Source organism: Molossus molossus, unplaced genomic scaffold, assembly GCF_014108415.1.
Source record: "Molossus molossus isolate mMolMol1 unplaced genomic scaffold, mMolMol1.p scaffold_m16_p_22, whole genome shotgun sequence".
NCBI classification, from domain to species: domain Eukaryota; kingdom Metazoa; phylum Chordata; class Mammalia; order Chiroptera; family Molossidae; genus Molossus; species Molossus molossus.
Genome location: NW_023425358.1, coordinates 33068105 through 33084815, shown reverse-complemented (window position 1 = coordinate 33084815; position 16711 = coordinate 33068105). Strand labels below are relative to the sequence as shown.

General features: G+C 41.1%; 1 protein-coding gene across 6 annotated transcripts in view; it reads left to right on the top strand.

Moving 5' to 3' along the window:
- The window catches only part of MAPKAPK5 (MAPK activated protein kinase 5), a 32091-nt gene continuing 15380 nt past the window's right edge, over positions 1 to 16711 (top strand). For 2 of the 6 annotated variants that reach the window (XM_036276782.1, XM_036276780.1), the window contains exons 1-7: positions 5372 to 5414; positions 9072 to 9145; positions 9640 to 9715; positions 11194 to 11291; positions 12770 to 12878; positions 14527 to 14616; positions 15148 to 15243. In XM_036276782.1, the coding sequence (XP_036132675.1) occupies positions 5376 to 5414; positions 9072 to 9145; positions 9640 to 9715; positions 11194 to 11291; positions 12770 to 12878; positions 14527 to 14616; positions 15148 to 15243 (582 nt within the window). In that variant the 5' untranslated portion in view covers positions 5372 to 5375. Of the gene's footprint in view, positions 778 to 5371; positions 5415 to 9071; positions 9146 to 9421; positions 9475 to 9639; positions 9716 to 11193; positions 11292 to 12769; positions 12879 to 14526; positions 14617 to 15147; positions 15244 to 16711 lie in introns of those variants that run through there. The other 4 variants (XM_036276783.1, XM_036276781.1, XM_036276784.1 and 1 more) reach the window with 4 other exon arrangements.

Below are 16711 nucleotides of genomic sequence, written 5' to 3'. Positions count from 1 at the left end.
ATCAGCGCGCGCCAGCGCTGCGGAGGGCCCCGGGGCCTGCCCTGGCTGGGGCGCACCTTGGGGCGGCCCTAGCAGGCGCCTGCAAGCCAGCCGCGCCCTTTGGGGGCGGCTCGGAAACCCCAGCGGACGGCGGCGAGGGGCACATGGAGCCAAAGGGACGCGGAGGCGGGCGGCAGGCGGGGCTGCCCGGAGCTGAGGCGGGGCACAGCGCCAGCGGGCGGGCGGGCGGCGGGCGGGGCTGCCCGGCGCGGGTGTCCCGGCGATGAGTGGCGCTGAAGCGGCTGCGGGAGCAGCAGCGGGAGCGGCGATCTCGGCCTCAGCTTCACGGCGGTGCCGGCGGCGGAGGCGGAGGCGCAGGCTCCTACTTAGGACCTGGCGACCCCGGGCCTAAGCGGCGGCCCCTCGAGGCCCCTGCCCAGCACCCCGGACCGGGGCCCTTTCCGTCTCGCCCTGCCCTGGGAGCCTGCGTCCCCGGCCGGGGATGAGGCCGGGAAGCAGCCGCGGAGGGCCCAGCACAAAGGCTTGTCCCCAGGGGCCGCCACCGCCGCCAGCCTAGAGCCGCCTGCTGAAGCAGAGCCGGCGCCGGGACCCTCATCCCCGCCCGTCCCCGGGGGCAGCTGCTACCCATCGTCCAGAGGCCCCGGAGCCCCAGTGCCAAGCCCCTCCACCCCTCGGCTGCTGCGGTGGGACCCGGCCGCCGCTCAGTCTCGGTCGCTCCCCACCGTAGGGGCCCCGCGGAGCATGTCGGAGGAGAGCGACATGGAGAAAGCCATCAAGGTAAGGAGGAGATGCCTCCTTCCTCCCCGCTTTGTCCCTGTGGCATTCCTCTCGCTTCCAGCCTGAGAAAGCGGAGAGAACTTGGAGTGAGATTCCAGCGACTCTCGGGTCTCGGTCTTCCCCGGATTCCGTGGCCAGCCCAGGGGCGAAGGGTTTGTGCGTATGGGGGGCGGGGGGGGGGGTGTCTCCGACTAACCTGGTTGAAGCGGGGATGTGATTTGTGCTCAGCTGGAACGGAAGGTGAGTGGCTGGAGATACTTGTGAATGGGACGGGGCGGGGGTGGGGGGTCCTACTACTCTACTCTAGATTTCTTCAAGTGCCCCAGCGTGTGCTTCCGATGATCTGCTTGGAGACTTGGACTTCACCCATCCCCCTGATTTGTTTGAAACTAGCCTCGTGGAAATCTGCAGTTTCAGAAGGAGATGGTTCACCTTCTTACAAACCCTGTCCTTTGGGGGAATAGACTGTTCTCATTTTTTTGTGTTCCCCTCCACTTTTCTCTTTCCTCTCCCCTCTCTTCTTAGGGAGCATTGAGTTTATTTAGGAAGAGCTAACTGTGACTTACTGGTCTGGTAACAACAAGAAGCAACTATGTGTTCTAAAATGACCCAAATAAAATGACAATTTTTCTAAAACTTGTTTTATTTACTATTAAAATATGTTTGTATTGATTTTTTTTTTTTTAGAGAGAGAGAGATGGAAACGTTTGAGGTAAGAGAGAAACACCGGTGGGCCGCCTCCTGCACTCCCCCTACTGGGGATCGAGCCCGCAGCCAGGGCATACGCCCTGACCTGGAATCGAACCCTGACCTCCGGCCATGGGATGATGCTCAATCCGCCCAGCCACACCGGCTGGGCTATTTATTTGTTTTAAACTCTTTGAGGCACTAAGGCACTAAGAGAAAGTTACCTAGGCTAGGAAATTAGAGTCTTGTATAAATTGAACATGAAGCTTAAAGTTTAATAGATATTATTTACTTATTTTTACAGTGTTAAGTCAGCTCAGTACATTTAAGAATTTTCTTTTTCTTTTTCTTTTTCTTTTTTTTTTGTGGTATGTGCCCCTAGCAGGAATGGAACCTGGGACTCTCTGGTCCGCTGGCCGACGCTCAACCGCTGAGCCAAACTGGCCAGGGCAAGAATTTTCTTTTCTTTTGAGGGACAGGCATCCGTTGGCAATTTAGGGGTACTGTATTTTCCCTTTTAAGATATAATCACTATTACCAATAACTGATTAAGAAAAACTTCTAACAATATTTTGGGTGATAAAGCTTATAGAAACCATAAACCATTACCAAAAAACTTTACCTTTTAAAAGGTACATCAAAATATAATGTATACACTAAGGAAGGTCAGATTTCTAAAAGATTGCTTTGACAGGTCAGTACCTCCAAAAGAGGTAAACAGGCATTTTAAGTGTTTTAGAAAAACTATTACTGTGCTCGTTAATAAAGTGGAAACCATAAGGACTCCCCCTGTAAAGAGAATGGCACTTGGCCCTGAAACCTGGAGCCAGGTGGACACAGATCTGTAGGCTATAGTCATACGCTGCCAGCTGGAGAGATAAAGCGGGACTGCTTTGCAAAGCATTTGTTTGCATCTAACACCTAGCAGGGAACACGATGGGATGAACTCAGCTGAAAAGAAATCAAGGTCATTGTAAGCCATTACATATCTCGTCATTGCTATAGAATTTTGGTTCAAGGTTTCTAATTTATCAACTCAAGCTCAACTTAATACAACTACATTAAAATTCAGAACACACTATGAAGGCAGATCCTATGCATGTGAAAGATCTAAAATCAACATTTCAGTTAACACTAGAATTTACTCTCTGGATACTGTTTACCTAATAAACAATTATAATAATCAATTTTTAGTTAATAAATAAAAGACTGACTGCCTTGATATATCCATTTTTTTTGTTTTGTTTTAGTTGAGATTTTATTGATATAGGGTCAAGAATTGTTGCCTAAAGTTATATGACTGGGTTGTGAATTAAAGCACATGTGGCAGTTGTTTGTTTTTTTTAATCCTCACCCGAGGATATTTTTCTATTTTCTCTTCAGACAGAGTGGGAGAGGGATTGAAAAGGAGAGAGAAACATTGATGTGAGAGAGACACATCAACTGGTTGCCTCCCACACGACCCTGACCAGGGCCGGGGAGGACCGCAACCAAAGTATGTGTCCTTGGCTGGAATCGAACCCATGACTCATTGGCCTGTGGGCCGATGCTCTACTACTGAGCCAAAATGGCCAGGGCCATGTGTCAGATTTTTTTTTTTTTAATCTTCACCGGAGGACATTTTTTGCATTTATCTTCAGATAGAGTGGAAGGAGAGAGGGAGGAGGAGAGAGAGAGAAACATCGATGTGAGAGAGACATATTGACTGGTTGCCACCCGTGTGACCCCAACCGGGGCCAGGGAGGAACCGCAACCGAGGTACGTGCCCTTAGCAGGAATCAAACCCAGGACTCTCTGGTCTGCAGGCCAACTCTCTAACTGCTGAGCTAAACTGGCCAAGGCCATGTGGCAGATTTTTAAATTCAACTTTGTCTCTGTCCCAAATGCTGTCTTAGGCACTAGTGGTGCAAAGCCAGCCTCATGGATGTCTTTGCTCTCATGGAGCTTATAGTCTAGATGGTGGAATTAGGTAATACACATTACCAGGTGGTTATAAATAAGAGGTATAAGGAATACTATTTTAGGAAAGGTGGTCAAGAAAGGCCTCTCTGAGGTGATGTTTGCATAGAGCTCTGAAGAGAATGAAGGAATAAACCTCCACTGTCTTGGAGAAGAATATGGGAACATATTCAGGCAGTGGGAACAGCAGGTACAAAGCATAATGTAGGTGCAGCTTCCTGTGTGGTCCAAGAACAGCAAGGTCGTTGGAATGTAGTGGGTCTGTATAGATTGTTATAGAGAGGTAATGGGAAGCCAGAGCACACAGGACCTTATAGACCATTGTACTTGGACCCTAAGTAGAAGGGGAAGTCTGGGAGTGTTTTGAGTAGAAGAGGAATGTTCTAGTGGACAGATATTAAGTGTTACCTAGTGGTTACAACAGTTTCTCTAGGTAGACTCATGGGTTGAAATCTCAGCTTTGCCATTTATTAGCTGTGTCCTTGAGTAAGTCAAATTCACTTCCTCATCCCTTAGTTTCTCATCCATAGAAAGGAGATAAAAATACTCCCCAGCTCATAGGATATTTTTGAGGATTTAATGAGCAAAGATATCTAAATGTGCTAATAACAAGAGCTAACATTTAGTAAGAGCTTGGTGAATATTAGCTTATAACAATTTATGAGTGGTTAGAAAGAGGCACTGTTTTCTTCACTTGGTGATTATTGCCCAACCTAATTTTCTTGGTTTTTTTTTTTTTTTTTTTTAGCCTTCACATACTTGACAGGCCATTGGTGAATCTTTGTGCTAATTTGAGTGTGCCCAACCAATACAAATTAGTGAAGGTGAAAATATCTGAACTAACAACCAGTATTGACTATGATGTATTCCCTTGGAAGCAAGCCAGCATCACATCAAATTAAACTTTTGGCATTGTGTTGATTTTCATGGTTTTGCATTTTTGAGGCTGTCCCTCAAATGGTGAGAACAGACCTCTAGAGGTCAGCTGGAAAAGCTGTTTTCCTGGGCACTTGATCTTAGGCTTCCTGACTACCTGAGAACAGCTTGATTGGGCTTTTGGTAGGGATTCCATTGAATCTACTGGTCAGTTTGGGGACATTTGCCATCTTAATATTGACCTCTAATCCATGATTAAAAATTTATTGAGACTTATGATCCAGCATATGTTTTATCCTGGAGAATATTCCATAATATTCCATGTGCACTTGGGAAAAATATATATTCCCCTGTCGATGGATAGAGTGTTCTGTAAATGTCTGTTAGGTTAGGTTGGTTGATAGTGTTGTCTTCTATATCCTTGCTGATCTTTGGTCTGTTTTTTCTGTCTATTACTGAGAGAGGGAAGTATTGAAATCTGTTATTTTTAAATTTTCTATCTTTTCCCTTAAATTCTATCAATTTTTGCTTCATTTATTTTTGGACTCATGTTGGGTTCATGTATATATATATGTTTATAATTGTCATGTCTTCCTGTTGAATTGGCCTTTTTATCATTATAAAAAATGCTTCCCTTTCTTTATTAACATCTGTTGTTTCAAAGTCTATTTTGTCTGTTGTCAGTATAGCTACTCCAGCTCTCTTATGGTTACTTGTGACATATCTTTTTCCATCCTTTTACTTTTTTCATTTTTTTATTGTAGTATATTATTTCTGTCTCTATGATTTTGACTACTTGAGTACCTCATATAAGTGGAATCACATAGTATTTGTCTTTTCGTGGCTGGCTTATTTCACATTATGATGTTCTCAAGGTTCATCTGTGTTGTAGCATATTGCAGAATTTCTTGCCTTTTTAAGGCTGAGTAATATTTCATTGCATGTATAACCACATTTTGCTTATCCATTCATTTGTCTGTGGACACTTAGGTTGCTTCCATGTTTTAGATATTGAGAATAATGCTACTGTGAACATGGATGTACAAATATCTATTCAAGACCCTGCTTTCAATTCTATGGGTATATACTCAGAAGTGGAATTGCTGGATCATATGGTAATTTTATTTTTAATTTTTTTGAGGAAATGCTGTTTTTCATAACAGCTATACCATTATATATTCCCACTAGTAGTACACAGAGTTTTAGTTTCTCTACATCCTTGTTAACACTTGTTATTTTCTGTTTTTTGTTGTTGTTTTTTTTTCCTGATAGTAGCCATCCTAATAATGGGTGTGAGGTGGTATCTTATTGGAGTTTTGATTTGCATTTTTTTCATGATTAGTAACGCTGAGTATCTTTTCATGTGCTTATTGGTCATTTGTATATGTTTGGAGGAATATCTATTCCAGTTCTTTGCCCATTTTTTGAATTGGGTATATGTTCTGGATATTAATCCTCCATCAGATGTGTGATTTGCAAATATTTTCTACCAATATGTGGGTTGCCTTTTTTACTCTGTTAAGAGTGTTTTTTGATGCGCAGAATTTTTAAATTTCATGAAGTCCATTTTGTCTATTTTTCTTTTGTTACTTGTTCTTCTGGTGTCGTATCCAAGAAATTATTGCAAAATCCAACGTTGTGAAACTCTTGCGTGTTTTCTTCTAAGCGTTTTATTGTTTTAGATCTTATATTTAGGTCTGTGATCCATTTTGAGTTAAATTTTGTGTATAGTGTTAAGGGTCCAACTTCATTCTTTTGCATGTGGATATCTATATTTCCCAGCACCATTTGTTGAGATCGTTTTATTTTTAACCTATTTTCATCTTTGAATCTAAAGTGTGTCTCTCATAGATAGCATTTACAGTTGGATTGTTTCTTTTAGTCCAGTAAATTCTTACTACTCATTTATTATATATTATATATTATATATTATATATTATATATTATATATTATATATTTTATCTTCAGATAGAGTGTGGGGGGGAGAGAAACAGAAACACTGATATGAGAGAGATACATCAACTGGTTGCCTCCCACATGACCCCAACCAGGGCCAGGGACTGAGCTGCAACCAAAGTACATGCCCTTGACTGGAACTTAACCTGCGACTCTTTGGTTCGCAGGCCAAGGCTCTTAACTGCTGAGCCAAACCAGCCAGGGCACTTATTATTATATTTTTAATATATATTTTTTATCCTCACCCGAGGACATTTTTGCATTTTACTTCAGATAGAGCGGGAGGGAGAGAGGGAGGAAGAGAGAGAGAGAAACATCAATGTGAGAGAGACACATTGACTGGTTGCCACCCACACGACCCCAGCTGGGGCTGGGGACAAGCTGCAACCGAGGTACATGCCCTTAGCGGGAACCGAACCTGGGACTCTCTGGTCCGCGGGCCAATTCTCTAACCGTTGAGCCAAACTGGCCAAGGCTATTTATTTTTATTATATTATTATTTCACTTTATTTTTATATATGTTATATATAAATATATTTTATTTATTTACAAAAACAAGCAATGGATAGATTTTGCCTGTGGGTTGTAATTTGCTGACATTTGGTCTAGAAAGGGGGGGGGGTCTCAAGAATTTCATTATTCCATGTATCTCTATCCTTAATTTAAGGCAGTGTATGTTTCTTTAGTAGAACCCAGTCGAGGTATTTGTCATTGATGGCTCTGAAGTATTCCATAATTTCCTTTAGTAAAGTATTTGAATTGACTCATGCCATTCTACCTTCTCCTTTGTCACTAAAATATGTGAGAAAATATGCGATCAACACATAGAAGAGTTGACAGGTCTGAGAGTGTTAATTCTTTTGCCCAACTGGACTTAGTGAAGCCTTAGCACTGGTGAGTGTTTATGGCACCATCAACAAGGGTACAAGAATTAAACCTGGGAAAGAGAACAAGAGGTGTAAGAAAAACAGGGTTCAGAAATCAGGGCAATAAAGAGATCTAGTAGTGCCTCTCTTACCTTCTGCAAAGCCAAGTGTCAAAACTCCAGTTGGAGCCTCTATAAGTTGAACTGTCTTGGCTGCCCATCAGGTAGAATATCATCTTAATAAGCACTAGCACAGTGAAGAATTTGTCCTAATGGTATTTTCACATCGCTGAAACTGGGCATATGAACAGTCCTTTGACCTGACTATAACAAATAATTCCATAGGACAAATTTTTATTTTTCATTGAATCCCCTATAAATAAATGTATGTTTTCTTTAGAGTTGAGGAAAGGTTTGGCAAATGACTTTACCATGAGGCTTAGACTATGCTCTAACTCCCTCTTTCCAAATCCTGTATTATTCTCCACCTTCTCAAACACTTCTAAATCCAACAGGCCATGCAGTGGAAACATGAAAAAGGTAGACAAGTTAAATGGGTAGGTTTGAATTCTGTTCTGGAGGTGGTGAGTAGAGAGACAGAGCCTGGAACCTCCCTCCCTGGTTGGGCAAGATTCGTCCCTGTTCTTCATGTCGAGGCCTGGATGGTTACTTGATAGGAGGAATGGTGTTGGGAAAGAGGCCAAAGCCATAGATTCTTGTTAGTGCCTGTAGCTTACTGTATGACTATGACAAGCTTATTAACCTCAGTGTACAGTTTATTTATTTTTTCGATGTACAGTTTTGAGAAGGGAGTTTATGTAATGACTGCTGGTCCCTCTCAAATCAGTATCCCTCCATCATCTGGCTTTAGTTCCGCTTTCTAGTCATTCACACCACAATTGCTGAGCATTCCTGTGAAGGCTATTCTGAGCTTGTTTTATACACTTGCATATTCACTGGGCAGAAGCTCTGTTTAAATCTCTTAATTTAGTCCCATATGTGGCACATACTAACTGCACTAGTGTTACATGGACAGATAACCTGTTCTCATACACTGGGAATCAAGATTCTAGTGGTAAATATGGTCTATCAGATTTTCATTGCAACCAAATAATTTGAAAGACTCATGAGTTTTGGCCTAATTTCTCAAGGTTTGCAGTTGGTTTCCTATTCTACCTGTGGGAACACCGAAAAATGAATTTTAGCCTACCACAATTTAAATATATAGCTTTCTTGCCTAAAAATGTAAGGCAACAGAAGGTCAGCGTAACAGTGTCTAAACAGTAATTTCATGAAAGCTTTCAATAAACTGTAGAGAATCTATCTGGAACTATTGAAAACTATTTTAAAAATCTATTGAAAAATATAAAAAATATAGTTATATAATGAATATGAGAATATCTTTGTGCTCAAAATGGTGCTGTTGAAAAATTATATAAACTTATTACGATGTTTACTCTATTTTATTTGAACTTTTAAGTCTCAATTTATTCAGTCATTCCAAAAATTTGATCAGCTTGTTCAAGCATATAGGCCGCTATATCATAGCAGCATATATGAGACCAATTTTTCTGGAATCTTAGAAAATACTTGACCATTTTAGCAAATACGTATTTAGTAGTGAAGCATTTTGAAAGAATATCTTACCCCTACACTCCAAAGAAAAAAACAAGACATTGAGTGGTTCTATTAAAATGGACCTTGTAGACGAGCTGAAGAATTTTTTGTCCTAAAGGTTTTGCTTCCTCTCTTTGGAAAACAATGCCTAACCTCGTCATTTAGACAAAATGTCTAATCATAAAGCCGTACAGAACACAAAGCTTTGTTTATCAGATCCTCTCATAAGAGATATTGAGTGATGAGGTCTTCTGTTGTCCCATCTCTGTTTAATTGTTCAGCTTTTTAATTGGAGAATTATTCTCTGTCCCCTCCTTTTTTTTATTTTAATAGGAAACCTCCATTTTAGAGGAATATAATATCAATTGGACTCAGAAACTGGGAGCTGGAATTAGTGGTCCAGTTAGGTAAGAGACTCATGTGCAAAAATTATGGCAAAATTGTCCTGAAAAGGGCCATTTGAAATACATCATTAATTAAAAGTATCAGGGGTGTCAGATTTATGAAATAGCCTTAATTTAACAAGTGGAGGTATTTATATTAGGCTATTTCTCAACTATTCAGAAATATATATAAGTGACCAAGTCACATGGTCTGTAACATGGAATTATTTGAGATGTTGATCCTATGGAGCCACTGTGAGGGACACCTATAGCCAGCAGAGGCCATTATTTCTTTCTCAGCCAGTCTTGAGTTGATGTCACGTGGCTTAGGAGCTGAGGCCTGTGAAGAGTGGGTGAGATACTTCTCTGCCTTTCAATGTGCTACCCTTGGGGGCAAGTTTGTTCAAATGCACCAGCATATATTCTTGATTAGAAGTACAATTTTCAAAGAACAAATTTTAAGTCAATTTTCACTGTAACATAGATGATTTCTGATTTGATTTTTTCTCCAAATCTAGAGTCTGTGTGAAGAACTCTACCCAAGAACGGTTTGCACTGAAAATTCTTTTTGATCGTCCAAAAGCTAGAAATGAGGTATGATTCTTTATTACCTTGACTTGTCTAAATATTTGAAGTACCCAAGAATTATTCCTTTTACAAGAAGGGCAGCTTCCTGGAGAGAATACACAGATGCATGAAGAATTTAAAAAAAAAAAATTTAAATATTGATTTTAGAGAGAGAGGAAGGGAGAAGGAGAGAGAGAGAGAGAGAAACATTGATGAGAGAGAACATCGATTGGCTGCCTTCTGCATGTTCCCCACTGGGGATCAGGCCCACAACCTGGGCATGTGCCCTGACTGGGAATCAAACCGGTGACCTCTTGGTGCATGGGTCGATGCTCAACCACTGAGGCACACTGGCCCAGCATTAACATCTAAGGTTTTTTTTGCTATTCATGTTATTGTTATAAAAGCAGTACCACAGCCCCGCCAGTATGGCTCAGTGGTTGAGCATCGACCCATGCACCAAGAGTCGCCACTTCGATTCCCGGTCAAGGCACATGCCCAGGTTGTGGGCCCAGTCCCTAGTAGGGGGCGTGCAGGAGGCAGCCAATCGATGTTCTCTCTCATCGATGTTTCTATCTCTATCTCTCTCTCCCTTCCTCTCTAAAATCAAAAAAGAAAAAAAATTAAAAAACAAAAAGCAGTACTACATCTATCAGTACCAAAGGCTGTTAGTAGAGCTTTGTGTCCTTTCAACCACCTCTTTTTCTTTTTCAATCAATGTGATTCTTATACATTGAAGTAGTTAGACTTATTTCAGGTTTACTTCTGCTTTTGCTTATTGGAAAAAGTCCTGGAAGAGTGGAGATAAAATAGTACACGGAGGGCTCTGGTGAAAAGTGCCTTGAAAGTATGCTGCAGGAGTGCTCTGAGGATGTTTCTAGTTTTTTTTTTTTTAATCCTGACCCGTGGACATTTTTCCATTTTTGTTCCGACAGGGCTGGAGGGAGAGAGAGGAAGAGAGAGAGAGAGAGAAACATTGTTGTGAAAGGGACACACAGAGTGGCTGCCACCCACACGACCCAACCCGGGCCGGGGACAAACCACAATCGAGGTACATGCCCCTAGCGGGAACCGAAGCTGGGCCTCTCTAGACCGCAGGCCGACGCTCCAACCGCTGAGCCAAACCGGACAGGCTCTAGTTTTTAAAAATAGACATTTTAAATTATCCGGACTGTTAATGACATGTTAATAATAGCACAGTGAAGGACTTATTCTTTTGCTTATAAATGTTTGAATAATATCTGAAATAAAATAAATTATTTGCTAATAGATAGGACAGGAGAAAGTAATCTGTTGAGGTTTTATTTATGGAAAGAGCATTAAGGAGATAATTTGTGTGTGGCACCCCCTCCCCACCTTCTTACATCATTCTAGGTGATGAGGTTTTTTACTATAATAGGCTTAGCCCCTTGTGCCTACTGTGGTCAGTTTTGAGGGGGGAGGGAGTTGGAGAATAAGTGATGGCATCTCCTACATACAGAAACATTTCCTCTGTTCTCTTTAAGGTACGTCTGCACATGATGTGTGCCACACATCCAAATATAGTTCAAATTATTGAAGTGTTTGCTAACAGTGTACAGTTTCCTCATGAGTCCAGCCCCAGGTAAGACTACACGGGTCATCATACCATGCCCACCTCTCCATATGTAGGCCAAGGTGTAGTGGGGTTTTCCTCTCTTTTGTGCCTTCTCTTTCTCTTCCCCTTTCTCTCCTTCCCTCTCTCTCTCTCTCTCGCTGTCTCCTGTTCTCCCTCCCTCCCTCTTTCTCTTTCTTTACATTTTGTTTTAGAAAATTTCAAACATTTGTGAAAGCAGATAGAATTCTGTAATGAATCCTTATCAACTAGCCTCAGTAGTTATCAACTCATTGCCAGTCTTGTTTCATCTATACCCCACCTATTCTCCTGGCCCCCCTGATTATTGTGATTATTTTCTCTTTTAAAAAAGCATGTAATGTGGAACTAAAACAGATTGTATTTCAAATTAGTGAAAGGGGACCAAATATTATTCTAGGCAATGTCTTAGAGGTTGATAATGCAAAAAACCCCTTATTGCTTAGTCTGACATTCCTTTTAAAGGAAGAAATCAACATTATTCTTTTAGCTGCCAAATGTTTGGCAAGCCCATTGCGTGGCATTCTAAGTCTCTTCCAGGGATTCAAAAATAAATAAGGTTTGTTTTCTGTTGGGGGGAATGAGATATAAATCTGTCATCATAGCAATGTGATAGGCACCAAGGAGAGCCATCCATAAAATATTTTCAGCTTACAAAGGAGAGCTGCTAACTGTAGGCTGGGGAGGTGAGTTGTCCCACAGAGCAGTTATGTGGGAGCTAGGACTTGAAGGAGACAGGTAGATGTTTCAGGTGGAGAAAGAAGATGGATTTGTAAAAGTAAATTGGAAATGAAATAATTATTTCTTACAACTGTGCTCTGTTGGTGAAAGCATTTGGATGGAAGCTGAAAGCATTTATATCAAAGGACGGTAACCAAAATAAAAAATTTTGACAACATGAGAATTTTGCTTTTATTTAGTAGCAGTGTGACCCTTTTCAGCTATCTTGCTGGGCATGCTGTGGGTCACATGAGAAACTAGTGGAGTTGGGGTGGGAAGTAGACACACACACACACACACACACACACACACACAGAGAATGAAAAACCAAGACAGCCTAATACCCAGCCAAACGACTTGAAATTCATGTCCTACACAAAGTCATATTCTGTTTCCAATACACTTTTAGCCTAGCTGCACTAAAATACAGACATAAAACATGTCACTTAAAAGATCATCCCCTCTTTAACACCTAGTAATAGCAGGTTAAGTATAGTGTCCTCAAAAGGATCATTGTCTTCAGAACTAATTCTTTTACTCCCATTTTAGCTTCTTAAAAAATTTTAGGTCAGGGATATACCTTATGCATAGTATCCAGCTGGTAGTGACAAGGAATCCAATTCAAAGGGGCCGGGTAGGACTAGACTTAGGAGTACACACTTTGTAGATGAGCTGTCTCTTTAGGTTAGCTACTTGATGTTTCAGTTTTTTTTTTTTTTAACTTAACAAAATCAAATGCTTTCAAACAGGGCTCGACTCTTAATTGTAATGGAGATGATGGAAGGGGGAGAGCTATTTCACAGAATCAGCCAGCACCGGCACTTTACAGAGAAGCAAGCCAGCCAAGTAACAAAGCAGGCAAGTTAACCCCGGGTACCAATCAAACTGCCAACAATGTTGGTTAACAAGCACAATTTCATTGGGGGGAATAAAAGAAAGCTTACAGAAAAGCTCTATTTGATCTCTCATTGCCTGCTTTGTTATGTGAACAGAAAAGATGCCTTGACAGTAGAGATGTGACCCCTTTTATGCTTTGGAGGGGACTGTATTCTTAAGTGATTGCCAACTGTCTATTGTACGATTTAAATAAACTCTGGAAGGAAGGTAATCTTAACTCTTGTAGACTGTAGATATCTTTAGACATATGGCTTCCAAGCTCTGTTATTGGACTGTGAGATAAAAGATTGCTAATAACACTTAAAAGATTGTATGGTATAAAAATATGTTCTGACAATTGTATATAAGATACTTTTTGCTTATGAGTCATCTTTCTCTCATAGGATTTTAGTAGTATTATAAGGTCTTCGTAATTCTGGGTTGTTTCTGGTCACAGACTTTTTTTTTTTCCCATTTATCTTCAGGCAGAGTGGGAGGGAGGGGGGGTGGAGAGAGAGAAACATCGATATGAGAGAGACACATCGAGTGGTTGCCACCCACACGACCCCAACAGGGCGGGGACAAACTGCAACCAAGGTACGTGCCTTTAGCAGTAACCAAACCCAGATCTCTCTGATCCACAGGCTGACGCTCCAACCGCTGAGCCAAACCGGCCAGGGCAGATTCTCTATTTTGACATCACGTTTTATTGCTAGAGAAGTGATATATGTTACAAACAATACCAGGAATTCAACTGGAAATAACCTCTTAAGGAGGTCAAAAGCTTAAACCTTTGAAGCTTATCTTCAGGCCAAGCAAACAAGGCAAAGAAAAGCAGAAAGCATAGCACAGTTGGTTAATTTTAAAAATTTTTCCAAATTTTCCATGAGCAATTTTTAGGCTTCCTTTCTGGTAGGGAGGAACCGATATATGGAATGCTAAGACAATTCCATACTGAGAGTTGAAGAACAGGTAGAATTTGCTCTTTCTATTTAATTTTTTAAATTATACCTTGTATTTTTCAAATATGAGGACTAACGAGTGAGTCTGATTATCTTCTGTATAACAAACCCCTTTACATCCACCTACACAGGCAACATTTCAACAACTGGGATGGGCACATTGGAACATCAGGCGGGAAAATCCAGTGAGCTGCTTTTCATTTTTCTTGAAGGCAGAGCTTGACAGTTGAGCTCCCTGAAGAGTGCAGCTCTCTTCTGAGCCAGTATTAGTGCCGCTGCCCTGCTGGGGGAGACCCGCCTGCTGAAGACCACCAGTAGTGTTTGCTCTGCAGTGCTTGTCACATCGCCGATGAATGGGAGTGGAGACATTTCAATTTCCCCTTTCCATACAGGATTTAGCCATCAGTTTTTTCTGAGAAAGAATTGTTTTACTGTTGTATTTTTCTTTTTGTTTAACAAAATGCACATTATAGGTAAACTAAGCTTAATTCATTTCTATTACTTGGTACCGAAAGTTTTACTTAATTTCTGCTTTAAAATTGAAGACCGATCATAACTTAAGGATATAACTTAAGGATAATTTTTTAACATCCTGAGCTCTCTAAACCAGGGGCATTAAAGAGTTAATTCTTCTAAGATGTGGTTGCTCCATTATGTCTTTTTTCCAGATAGCTTTGGCTCTTCAGCACTGTCACGTGTTAAATATCGCACACAGAGACCTCAAGCCTGAGAATCTGCTCTTCAAGGATAACTCTTTGGTGAGATGCCTTGCTTTTCTGCATTTTAGTGCTGCCACTTGCAACATAGTTCAGAAATGGGTGTGGAGGTGTTTATTACCTTAAAACGTAACAGCTGTATTTGCTGTTAACTCCAATAAGGTGTGTTTTTCTCTCCAACCCCGCTCCCTGTCACCTACACCATGTCCCATCAGGTAAGTTGCTCTGGCTGTCATGAAGGTGATGTTATGACTGAAGCAGCACCCTGGATTGATGAGAAATAATAAGCCTGTCTGTAGAGCCAGGGGGCATTTGACTAAGATTTTGATTTTAGTGCTGCCTTTATGAATTATAAAACCAAGTTAACTGTGAGTCGGTAGAAATTGCACACTTCTGTATTAGTAAACAATTCCTCAATATGAATCATTGTCTCCAGACCTGAGGATACACTACTTACACACTCAGGTCTCAACCAGAAACCTGTGAGAGCTCAAGGTAATGTGTCTGCACCTGGATTTCCTCTAATGTTTACTGAGAACCCTGGGGCAATGACTCCCATTTGTATTATTTCAGGATGCCCCAGTGAAGTTGTGTGATTTTGGATTTGCCAAAATTGACCAAGGTGATTTGATGACACCCCAATTCACCCCTTATTATGTAGCACCTCAGGTAAGCATGTTTTGTTTCTGCCACAGGGTGTATCAACATGCTACCTGTGGACTTACATTTCTATAGCACAAGCGATGTGTATTACAAATGGGGGGGGGAGAGCTCAGCTTCAGAAACCTATGGGCTGCTTAATTTGGTGTAGTCATTTTATTCTTTTAAAATCAACTTTATTGAGGTATGATTCTACATTAAGTGTAGTTTGATGAGCTTTGACAAATGGATACTCCTGCATGATCAGCATCACAATGAAGGTACAAAACCTTCCATTCCCATCACTTCAAAAGCTGTCTTGTGTGCCTTTCCAGTCAGTCTGCTCCCAGCTTCACTCCTAGCCCCAGGTAACCACTGATTGCTTTCTGTTATGATTGGTTAGTTTTTTCTGTTGTAGAATTTCATAAAACTGTACTTAATGTACCTTTTGTGTTTTACTCAGCATGTTTTTTGGTTCTTTTGCATTTATCTTCAGATAAAGCAGGAGGGAGGGAGAGAGGGAAGTGAGAGGGTGAGAGAGAGCGCAACATCTATGTGAGAGAGACACATCCAGTGGTTGCCACCCACATGACCTCAACCGGGGCCAGGGCCAAAATGCAACCAAGGGATGTGCTCTTAGTGGGAACTGAACCCGGGACTATCTGGTCCACGGGCCAGCGCTTTAACTGCTGAGCCAAACCGGCTAGGGCTACTCAGCATGCTTTAAATTTATTTGTGTTACTGCATGTATCAGTATTAGTTCCTTTTTATTGCTAAATAGTGTTCCATCCATCATATGACTACGTGTGTTTGTTTATCCATTCACTGACTGATAGCCATCATGGGTTGTTTCACATTTTTGGCTATTATGATTAAAGTTGCTAGGAACATTCAGTTACAAGTTTTGAGGGACATATTTTCCCCCTTAAGTAATATGTTTTTCTAAAATGGTTGTACCATTTTACATATGTACCAGTACTATATAAGAGGTCCAGTTACTTCACATTCTTACCACCAACTCCTATTTGCTAGTATTTATAATCTTAGACATTCTGGAAGGTACATAAAGTTATTTGATTATGGACTTAATTATCGCGTTTTCCTGATTGCTGCTGTTGTTGAGTATTTTTTCATGTGTTATTGGTCATTCTATTGTGAAATACGGGTATGACATTCTGTTGTGAAGTATGGCTACAAATCTTTTGCTCTTTTTGTTGTTGGTTTTATAATTGAGATATAAGAATTTTTTATTATATTTTGGGTACAGGTTTTTTATTGTACATATGTATTCATTTTTCACTGCTGCTGTAATGAATTGCCATAAACTTCGGGGCTTAAAACAACACACATTTATTACCTTGCAGTTTTAGAGGTTAGGAGTCTACAATGGCTGAAGGTGTCATTAGAACTGTGTTTCTTTTGGAAACACTAAGGGAGAATCCATTTCCTTGCCTCTTCCAGTCCACCTCGTTCTTTGGCTTGTGGCCTCTTCCTCCAT